The sequence below is a fragment of the Acanthisitta chloris genome, unplaced genomic scaffold, assembly GCF_000695815.1.
Source record: "Acanthisitta chloris isolate BGI_N310 unplaced genomic scaffold, ASM69581v1 scaffold26091, whole genome shotgun sequence".
In the NCBI taxonomy this organism is placed as follows: Eukaryota; Metazoa; Chordata; class Aves; order Passeriformes; family Acanthisittidae; genus Acanthisitta; species Acanthisitta chloris.
In genome coordinates, this window is record NW_008655783.1 from 109 (window position 1) to 11,588 (window position 11,480).

Genomic DNA, 11,480 nt, shown 5'->3' on the forward strand with positions numbered 1-11,480 from the left:
GACTGTCCCTCGGACCTCCTGTGGCATGGGGACAGCACCTCAGGGCCAGATGTGCAGGGCAGAGCTGGGCAGGGGTCCCTGCCACCCTGCGCCGCTGGGTACCACCCAGCGCCATGGGGAGCCTCCATCCCTGCTCAGAGAAGGAGGTGCCGGCGTCATCTCCTCGCTGAGGCTATGGTCACTCACCCCTTCTCCACCTGCTTCTGTCCCGCTGAACACAGGCACTGGCTGGCGTCACAGGAGCTGTGCCACTGGGAATGGGCCACAAACACCCTGGTCCTTCTCACAGGCAGCATTCCTGTAGGAGCAGATCACACAAGGGACATGGGGAATACTCTGCTAGCACTCAGGGAGGCAGGAGGGGGTTAGCCAGAGCTTTGCAGAGGGAATCGAGGGCACTGGCTACTTCATTGCTATGAAACTGACAGCCAGGTAGCATTGAATCCCATTGATTCTCCATAACCTAGCTCTGGAGATGCCCATTGCTCCATGAAGGCAACCATTTCAGCCCCCTCCCCAAATTCTCTCTTCAAGCTCCATGCATGTGCCAGCACGTCAAAGTTTTGCCTAGACTCCCGTATTTAATTTTGCATGTGTGAGTCTGCTGGCACTAGCAGTCTAATTTGCTGTCCTTATTTATTGGAATTGTTATTTTAATTTCCCTTCTAGTATTTCCTGATGGGCACTGAACCCTAGCAATATCTGCTTTTAAGATCACATCAGTCTGAACTGTGCGCTCTTTTGTGCCTTTCATGCTTTTCCCCAGCCTCTACTTTAAATATTCCTCCAGAAGCCTTTGAATTTTTAGGCCCAGAAGCCTCACTTCGTTAAGGTCAAAGTGCAACCTTGTTCTCTTGTCCCAGAAATCTTCCTAGTGCTCTATGAGCCTATGTCCTTGCTCTCTACATCTCATTTGAGCATGAAGACTCTGGGTTGCTGTGTATCCCTGGCTTTGCATGTGCAATTGGCAGTATTTCACAGAATGCAAGGCCTTCACCCCAGCCACCTGTCTGACAGTTAAAGCTTGGCCTCTTCCATTTATCTGCATCAGTGGAACAACGATGGACCAAAATACCAAGCTCTGACCCTGGAGCCTCACATCTAGATTTTGCGTGATGCCTGCTGCCTTTGTGCCCAGCAGCTGGCTGTAATTTAATTTCTTAAGCACAGGTACACGGGTCCAGTAACAGAATTTCCTGCCAGCACCAGCAGCTTCTTGCTGTCCTTTATGATCTCTGCTCCTCCAAGGTGCACTGCAATCCTAGCTGTTTTGTCTGGGAAACTCGGGCAGACTGAGGAGGGCACATTTTTCAGAGGACTGCCACAGTAAAAGTGGTACTGCTCTCCTGGAGGGCTCTCCCTTCCTCTCAGCTGCTGCCACTTAGCACTCCAACTGAGTGAAGAAACATGTCCTCTCCACACCAGCAGATCCCTGTGCCACAGTCACCCTCGTAAAGCAATCACACACTTTACATCCTGCATGGTAACTCCTGCAATGCCAACCTTCTGGGGCATATTGGCTTTCTGGGGTGCCTTAATGTGCCGTTTGGGAGGGCTCATGTTGACTGAACTTCGGTAGTTCTAATTCAGCTAATTTGACTGATGTAGTTCTATCCTTTCAGCTCCACACCTTCCCTAGTACAAAAGCCACAGCAGATTCCCTGTTTGTGGTTCCCAGTGCTGCTCAGTTGCTGTCCTTTACCTCTGCCTGGGTCTGGAAAAGATCTGGCCATGCAAGCTCAACAATACTTATACTTCTGCCCATCCACCCTAAACAAAACTGCCACCCAGACTGTCCTGTTCACTGTCCATCTCTGCTTTCTAGACTGACACTAAAGGCCATCTCTTGTGGCTACAGACATGGAAACACATCTTCCATTTTGGTTCTAAGTGCAAAGAAATAATCTTGCAGCAGAAATCTTACAGTCCAGTCACAGGGCACACAGAAGTGAGGGCATTCTAGTTTTCTAATACCAAAGTCAGCTTCAATGTATACACTGGTTCTGAGGGGGAAGGGCAAGTCAGAGCTATGCAAAAAGTATGGGATCCTGTCTGTACTCAGAGTGCCTGCTAGAGCATAGGAAAAACTATTTATTGGTCTAGAAAGTGTTAAGATGTCCCCAGAGTGCCTGGCTGCTCAGCTTGAGGAGTTTGCTATCACATTCATAGACCCAGTTTCATAAGCCATCTAGCAACAGTTTCTGTTCTTGCAAACTTCTCAATGTTGGCAGAAAAATTAGTAGATCACTCTTTGCATCCACTTGCTGTCCTGCATTAATAAAGTTCGAGAACAAATATTTGGAACAGTAACACAAAACATGCACACACTAGGCAGTCCACTTAAAAATCATTGTTACACACGAGTGATGCTGGCCAGACCACATGCATGTGTGTCCTGGTTCTTGTCAGCAGGTGCGGGAGAAGTTATGAGTGAGTCAAATCAATCTTCTTAGAAGAATGGCAAAGTAAATCCACCTTGCGCTTACATATGATCTTGCCCTGTGGTGTGTTAACATAGGACTTTTTGATACAAATAATGCACCTTTTGAGAGCTGCTACTGTTGGGTAACCGGAATGTTTCCTAAGCTGAGGTGAGTTACCCCTTCCCATCATGTCTCACAACACTTGCTCGGTCAAGGTCAGTAGCAACCTCGGTGTGTACATAGCCTAACCTGCTTTTCTGGAATTTGATTCTGGAAGTCAAGGGGAGGAATGTGAGAGAAAGACTATCCATCTTATTTAAGGTCTGTGTCAAACTTGATTTCATCTCACCCCTGTTAGATGGCTCCACCACTGAGCTGAAAAGGGAGTTTAATCTTGTCATGGTTTAGGAGTGGTATTCTCCAACTGAGTATTTCCACTGAAACCCCCCAGACCGCATGTCCCTCAGTCACTCCCCCACCCTCTACCCCTGCGGCAGGGTGGAGGGAATTGGAGGCACAAAAGGTTAAGATCATGGGTAGAGATAAGAACAATTTACTAAGAAACAGCAATGAAGTAAGAAAATGAACAGTAGCAATTATATTAATAACAGAGCATACAAGACAGGCGAACGACTCACACCCCATCACTCACCACATAGAATCCGGTGCTGCATGACTGCACATACCACGCCTGACCGAACCCATGCTGGAACAAAGGGTACTCCTCACTCCCTCTGTCCCCTCCACAAGACATGAGGTGGGATAGAATAACCTCAGGCTCCGAGTGTGCCCTTCCTGGCTACTGCAAAACTTAACCCTGTCCTGGCTGGAACCAGGACAAATCTGTTTTTCAGTAACAAGAAATCAGGTGATGTTGGAAGATTTCAGTCACTTCAAAGAACATGTCCATGGTTTTACTGACAAGTAGAATTAGTATTTGTCAGCTGTAGATGCAGTGGCTGAGGGAAATAATTCAGTAATGATAATGAGGATTGCTAAGACATAGTTTAAAATAACCATTGGCATTAGATGATGCTTCCCTTACTGGTGTATGGGTATTAGTATGAGCATGGCTACTTTCTGTGGAGAGCCCAATTAGGCAGAAAACAAAGCCACAAATGTTTTCACATCAAGAATTAGGAGACACACTTTGATGGCACCTGAGGGTCAATCTACACAAAATGTCAGTAGCAATGACTCCAGAGTTGCACCAGGCAGCATAAATCTTAATTCTTGATAACATGCAATAAGCTTACTTTCCCTTAGAGATGCAGAATATAAGCTGCAAAACTCCACACTACTTAGTAAACTGAATCCGTATCACATCATGAACTTTGCTCACAGATCAAGCACAGAACCTCTCCTAGAGTAAGCTAGGGCAGTATACCAGCTCTGGGCACACTGATGTGTTACTCCCTAACTCCCCGCTGAACTGCAAGGTCAGGCTTCTAAAATTGCTTTCAGTAACTGCTTCTGTTATGCAAGTCATACAAAATCCAGGTTGTGGTGCTCCTGCTGCAGCTGTGCCCTCAGACACCCTGGCACTCCAGAAAATTGTTTAAATTTGCAGTGGCCCAGAGCACATTTCTACTTCCTCCTTGATAAAAGCCTTTATCATACTGCATGTCAGCTGATCCACTGACTCACCTTTTCTTGTCTTAATTTTTTTGGTAAGATTATCAGCTTTCAGTGGAAAAGTACTTCAGACAAGAACTTACCTTAAACTACTTTAAAATCCTGGGTGCCATGCACCTAAAAAAGCCCCATACAACTACTTGATGTTAACCGTAACACATCACTGAACAAGAACTTACCCATACTTCTGGACAAAAGTCTTTTTTAATCCTAGTACTGTATAAATAGCCTTGAAATTATTTGAATGTACAGCAACTGACATAGAAGAAAGATAAACAGCAAGAACGGAGTAATTTTGGAAGGTGCTCACATAAAGCAATATTTTTAAATGAATATATTAGAACTTATCTGGTATGTGCTATGATTCAGCAAGGAGGAACACAACATAAAGTACCTCCAATCACACACTTAGTTACTATATATTTGAAGTTTGTATCTCATCACTGGACAGCACTAATTAGATGTACCTTTCTAGGTCATCCCCTAACTTTGTATCTACAGAATTAATGTGAAATATGAAGTAGATCCCAAGGAACTCCTGGCAACTGTGGTCGAACACTTTGAATTCTACTCTAACAGGAATAGATTTATGAATATTACTGCTGCATTACCAATGTGCTCAGCAAAGAGCCACTGATCACATGACCTTGCTAAGCACAGCTGGTTGTGAACAGCATTGAACTATTACACTTAGTGACGTACCGCGACAAGTAATGATCAAGTGTCAGGTGTCAGATTAACTGCAATATACAAGCTGACTACTCAAATCATGATTCAAAGCTTTTTTTGAAGAATAATATTCCCCAATCACATATCCAAAAAAACAATCAGACCACATTCATATATTAATTTTTATTTTCCCATTACAATATTCACAGGGTCTGCTTTTTGTCTTATGCAATCTAAACTTCCCCTCCCCCCTAAGCCAAACTAAAGAACTGACATTTCAGAACATGAAAAGAAGTCTTGTAAACATGAAACATCCAACACATAGCTGAAACCCAGAGCCTTTAGCGATTAAAAAGACAGTTATATCCCCTTTTAATGCAGGTCACTTACTTGTGTATCACACCATTAACTAAACCAGTCTTATATTAAAAAGGTGCAGCTTTAACTAAAAGACACAATGCACTTCTCCACCCACTGCATGTTAGCATGTGTTTTATTATATCCTATTCCGTCAGTCATTTTAAAAACTATATACAGCTATGTCTAAACGTGTATTTTTGCCATGGTTTTAACAACACAAAAATAAAGGCATTTTTAAACTATTGCTGCATATTATGCAGCAGGCTACCAGAGCATTGGTTCAGACACCTAACGTCAATGCAAAAGTCAAGTCCACTAAACCTCTGTAGTGGGAGTAATATTGAGCTGAACAGTCCCACTTTATACATTATGAAAGAATAAAGAGACAGGTATGTGATGGCTGACCGTCATCAGTTTTATACCACTGTCAACCAATTTTGCCAGCACACAGAACAACTCAGTGGAAAAAAAACCCCAACAAATCTCAAGCTTTAAAACAAATGCTTTTGTTGTGATTAAAGCTACATAACTGATATTCAAATTCCAAAGGATAATAGTGAACACTATCAAAACTAAACCATATTTTCATTTGACACTTGCACCTGAAGTGTACCACTCATTTCGTTGTTGTGTGCAATGCAGCACAAAAAGTACTGGACATTAGTTGCTGAAACACAAGAATAAAGCATGGAGGTACAATCAAGAATGTTGTGTGCAGGCACAGATTTGTATTGTGAGAGAAAAGCAGTCTCATTGTTTTCTGGTATTAGTAGGTCTAACTATCTCCAGGAAGCCTGCATCCCAAAATGGGAATGCAGTGTTTAAAATTCAGTATGGGACAGCAAAACTTTATGTGTAATCCTGAATTTTACATACACTAAACTTTTTAATACCTCCTAAATAATCTTGGAACTGTTTGAGGTTTTCCTTCAGTTTCCAAAAGAGCAGTTGTTCAGTTCACAACAGAGTAGGGCACTTTTTTTAAGCCATGACAAGATATTAAAATAATTCATCTTAGATCAATTCTTCAGACTGCTGAAGTGTGACCTGAACATGTAATTTCAAATTTTTGCTAGAAATAATACATGCAATGAATAAGGGTTTAGCATTCTTTCTTTGCTTGCTGAGAACTTGTTTAAAGAGCATCTTTTGCTTTAGCTAGTAATACATGACTAGCTCTTTTTCACTTTAGTTTGTGTGCATTTAAGAATTGGCCAGTCTACTTATTCCTCCAGAGCCGTTTGCAGTTTAGCCTTATCCTGACCAGCTCAATTCAAGCTATATGTATGCACATGCACTTACTACCTTCCACAACCAAATAAAACAGAACTTTACAGGACATAAGCTACTGAAGACATGAGCAGTGGAAACAATGTAACCCTAATTCTAGCAAAAAAATAACCTGAACTATTAAAAACATTTCCTGACCACTAGCAAAAAACAGTGGCAGTTAGGTGCACAAGGCCATCATGTCTCAGTGCCCCAACACACAGGGAAGTAAAATTTACAGCACTTGTGCAATGCAGTATCAATACCAAATTCGCCTCTTAACAGGAAAACAATTTAGTTAAAAGTTTATGTGCCTAACACAAAATATAACCTCATCCAGTGCTGGTGCTGTGCTGCGTAACAAACCAAGCTATTTCTGGTCTTAAACCCAAAAAGCAGCAGCAGCATGTATGAGTACAGAAACTGTACAGTTTCAGTGTCAAAGTTACAAGACTCCCTATGCTATTGCATGTTTTTTAAATAAACTTGGAAATTTGGATGCTTTTTGTATACAGAGAGTGAATTTCCTGAGCAGTCTTGGCTTAAAATTTGTTCAGTAAAACAAGCATTGTAAAAGAGAAAATGCATTTATTTTAATACAGAAGAATGCATGTTTAAGCAATCATAACTGAGTATAAAATTTAGCAAATTCTGAAGATGGAGACTTTCCAGGCTGATAAATGTAGTGCCAAGCTTGCAATAATTTTACTAATAAAAAACAACATGCAATGGTACCCCTTGCTTAACAGAAAATCAAAAGAGTGCACTACAGTTTATCACATTGGTTTTTATAATCCAAGATATTCAGCCTGACATTTAAAGTAAGTCAAATTTTTATACATATAATCTCTCATATCAGACACTAGACTGTTGGGTTATTTAAAAGCGTTACACTGCAGATGGCTAATCTTACTGGAAAAATCAAACTTGGTTTGGATTAAAATCAGTAGGGATAAAAAAGACTGGACATTGCCAGATATTTAATACAGGAATCAAAAAACACTTAAGTTCCAAAGTATCTTTAAAAATATTTGAAATCATTCATCCCTCTCATAACTGTTTGGGTTGGTTTTGTGATCTTTTTAGAGATGAGGGGTATACACATTTGAGTGTTGCATATATTCAGATCCTTTGTACCTACAATTAATTGGAGAACAGTTAATCTTTACAGACAAGTAGCACACACTGACCCAGAGCATTACCACTACTGGTTACGATCCGACACGGGTTGTTGTGGTTCTTTTATCCGAGAAGAAGCTTTTAAGGAGAAATACCTGCCCAATACTAACAACAAGAAGAATGATTGCTTCCCCTATTGACCAGTAGGCCACCCTGGTGTTTAAATCCTCTGCTCTGCTGCGACCCTGAGCTTCCCTCAAGCGGAAGTGAGTCTGATAATCGATGACAGACTTCAAAGCTTCATGAATTGAAACACACGCAGACTCCATCTGCAGAAGCAAACAAATACACATCATGGAATTAAGAATACTTCTAGTGGTTTTGTGCTTTGGTATTTAAAATTAGGTGTCATGTAACTTTGCAAGCTAAGGATTACCTCAGTACATTGTCAGTCTGAAATGCTGTAAATACAGTGAAATTTAACTTATGTTGATCAAGCTTTACACACAAGGATGTGACATTCTTAAGTACAGGAGTGGGCAAAACTATAGCTTTAATAAAAAGCAACAGGCTCTGAGAATGATTTTAAATTCATACACATTTGGGTTCAAAATGAGTATCGGAAACATTTTTGATATGTCAGTGATCCCCCAGCTGTTAATTCCACAGGAGAACAAGCAGTTACTTATAACATTAAGATGGATACAGTAGATATTAAATGCTTCCGTGTTTTACAAGTATGACATTCTTTACTGCATAATTCTCACTGAAGTTGTACAACATGTTATCAAGAGACCATTCTCTAAGTCATGCATCCAAAAAGTAGAGAAGGAACAATTTCAGTGCTCCCAAATACTCCATAACATATTCATATAAAAATACTTACCAACTTACCCAATTTCATTATAATTTTTCATAAAAATAAAAAAGATATCCTGAATCATTTTTTATATAAACTTCTTCCACTTTCAGTTTATTTTCTCTAAGTGTAAGTACTCCTGACTGTGTTTTGATCACAAGGAATTAATCAATAAATCTTTATTTCCAGTCACAACTTTGGGTTCTGTTTTATGGCTAAAAGTAACTATTTCCCGAAGATCAAAAATCACAGATTATTATAAAAGGAAATAATTAACACCCTTACAGGATCACTCTCAGTCACTTATATCTGTGTCTAACCACATTTTCAAGTTGTTGACTTTCAAGACACATACTGAACAAGTCTATGATATTCTTCTAAAGAAAATTCAGGAAGAGTTTTTCCAAACGAAATTCTGCCATTGGTCTCACTGATAAACTGTAGAAATATCCTAATCTGCATAAGGGATTTAAACACAAAGTCACTCTGTTTTAGGGATTTATCTTTAACTGTCCCTGTGGAAGGCTGCCCAAATTTGGTCATGCTACAAGCCTGAAGAGAACTGCAAAAAGAACCTCCTTACTAAACAAATAAGGAAAAAGAGATGGAATGATGAGTATTGTACTGAGTCAGGCTGACAGGGAGCACAGTGCTGTGCTTCATACTGGTAGCTAGAAAGGTGTCGATAACGCACCAGTGTTTTGGCTTCTGCTGAGCAGGACTGGCGCAGCATCAGTGCTGTCCCTCAACATTCTAGCCACCCCCATCCAGGGGGTGGGCAAGATCCTGGGAGGGGATGCAACTAGGCCAGCTCACCCAAACTAACCAAAGGAATATTCCATGCCATATGACATCAGCTCAGATATAAAAGCTGAAAGAGGAGGAGGAAAGGAGGAAGAATTCATTATTACATTTGGCTTCCTGAGCAACTCTAATGTTTGGAAATAATTGAAACCCTATTCCACAAGTATTTAGTTTCTGAAATCCACACTTCAAGCGGCAAACAAGCATGGCATTCAAAGGAGGTTCCCTTAGAAACTTATAAAAAACAACTAACCAACCAACACCACAAAAAAACCTGACAACTAAGGGTGGCCAAGAGTTTAAGTTATTGTCCCAATTTCCTTTTTTTAAGCACTTGGAGATTCCTTCTCAGCTCTGTTCTGTGTTCTATAAATCTTACCTGCTGAAAGAAAGCTTATTTGTAGTAATTGAGACTATTTTATATGCTCCAATCCATTATTTTCAAAACTGACAGATATACCTAATGCAGCTGAACTTGAAATAAAAATTGGCTCCACCTAACAAATTCTGCCAAACACAACTACATTTTACCTGGGTAAGGGCAGTTACTCTGTTCTCACTAGGAAAAAGTGGTGGATCTTCTCCAACCTGGAAATCAAAGTACACAGTTTTGTGTGTGAAAGTAGAGAACTCATTGCTGAAGCAGAACTTGTATGTTCCATTACGGGATGCAGTGAATGTGAAGCTATCATATTGTTTCTTCATCTCTTTGTACAACACAACACCATCAGGATCTTCCAACCGACAGTCAACATCATAATGACCTCCAGTGATCACCTGAAAACAGAAACCAAGAAATTGTCATTTTAGCAAAACAGACATTTATACATATCTTCTAAGAAGTATGACCTGTCAAGTGGTACTGCAAAGCTTTTTGCTTTGACAAGTGTTGTAAAATATAATGTATTAATTTGAAAATCCTTCAAAGTAAGTCTGCAAAATTATCTTCCTATGAAAGACACACAGAAAATAATTATGCTTTAGGGTAAGCATATGTAATGTCACCGGTATTTCCCAACCATTCAGGAGAGCAATCTTTTGGTTTTGTTATAAATAACTGTACAACAGTTATATTACAACAGAAAGGCTACAGTAGATGAAACTCAATGGGACAGCAAAGACGTTACTGTAACAAATCAGCCATTGGCTGTACACACAAGTCCTCCACGGACTTAATTCATCCAGCCAAGACTGCTAACATGCAGTAAGACACTTCCTTCCTGTCGGGCCAGAAGAGTGTAACTGCTCTATTCCTTCAGCTGCGTTAGGCTGCCGGAATGGCCGCTCAACCAGTAGAACAGGAATTTAAATCTGTCTCATCTTCCTGGCTGTTGTCAACAGAGCAAGCTTCTGGGAGAACTGCTGCCTCCCTCCTGCACAATTGGACACAGCAGTTCTTCCCAAAACCAGCACGTTCAGATAAATGCCTGCAAGGGACTCAAAACATCATGACCATTCCAAGCGTTTTTTTGAGGCTTTGATTACTGTTGGTCTACAGTATCTTGCTTTGCAGACCAGCTACCTCAGTTCCACAGAAAGACTAACTGGGAGCTTAAGTATTCACAATCTGGTGAACTGATGACTCTTACATTCAGAGTTTAACACTTCATCCTTGCTGCAAACTTTTTACCTTGAAGATAAAGAATGATGAAGGAGGAAGAGACTTGTATCTAAAGGCAAATCCCCTCTATATGTGTGCAAAAACTACTGAAGTATTTTAGTGTCTGTGTATCTGCACTTCACATAACATTGTTTAAACTCTCACCAGTTTACTGAGGTATCAAGTTATTGAAACAATGACGTTAATAGTACAACTCAAATAACAACAGATTGGAGCCGCAGCTCCTCTGCAAAGAGGAAGTTTAAAAAATCTCCAGCTGGCAAGCAGTGAAACAGCTCTTCACTTCTGAAGATTGAACTCAGATTTGTCAAGGGCGTGCTTCTTACCAGTCACATGAAAGTCACTCGCATTCAGTTACAACACACATCCTGAAAGTGGCAGTTTATATAGAGATGGTGAGGGTTTGCCAGAGCTTTAAAGTTCCCCTGGGATTCCTTCCCACAGAGCTTGCTTGTGCCTCCTGTCAGCCCTTAGGCCAAGGGACATTCACACAGCACTTTGGTCTACTCGTGGTTGGTCAAATCTAGACTTTACTTTTAGCAGTGCTACTCCTGTTGTGATTATCAACAAAAGTGGCAACAGCAGAGGCCAGTGACACCCACTTCAAAACTGCAGGGAAAGTACTGCACAGAAAAGACTTAATGAGAGAACAGGCAGGGGCAAAGAACATTTGGGTAGGGGAAAAAGGTGTCCAAGAGCTAGAACACATAAGACAGAGTAA

At 40.8% G+C, this 11,480-nt stretch overlaps 1 protein-coding gene across 1 annotated transcript; it reads right to left on the reverse strand.

The window, feature by feature from the left end:
• Positions 1-7,449: 7,449 nt before the first annotated feature.
• LOC103811120 (transmembrane emp24 domain-containing protein 7) lies at positions 7,450-9,915 on the reverse strand (the record flags this gene model as incomplete). The annotated part of the gene is made up of 2 exons (XM_009084071.1): positions 7,450-7,804; positions 9,670-9,915. Coding segments are annotated over 2 exons (483 nt in total), but the record flags the coding sequence as incomplete, so codon positions are not given.
• Positions 9,916-11,480: the final 1,565 nt, after the last annotated feature.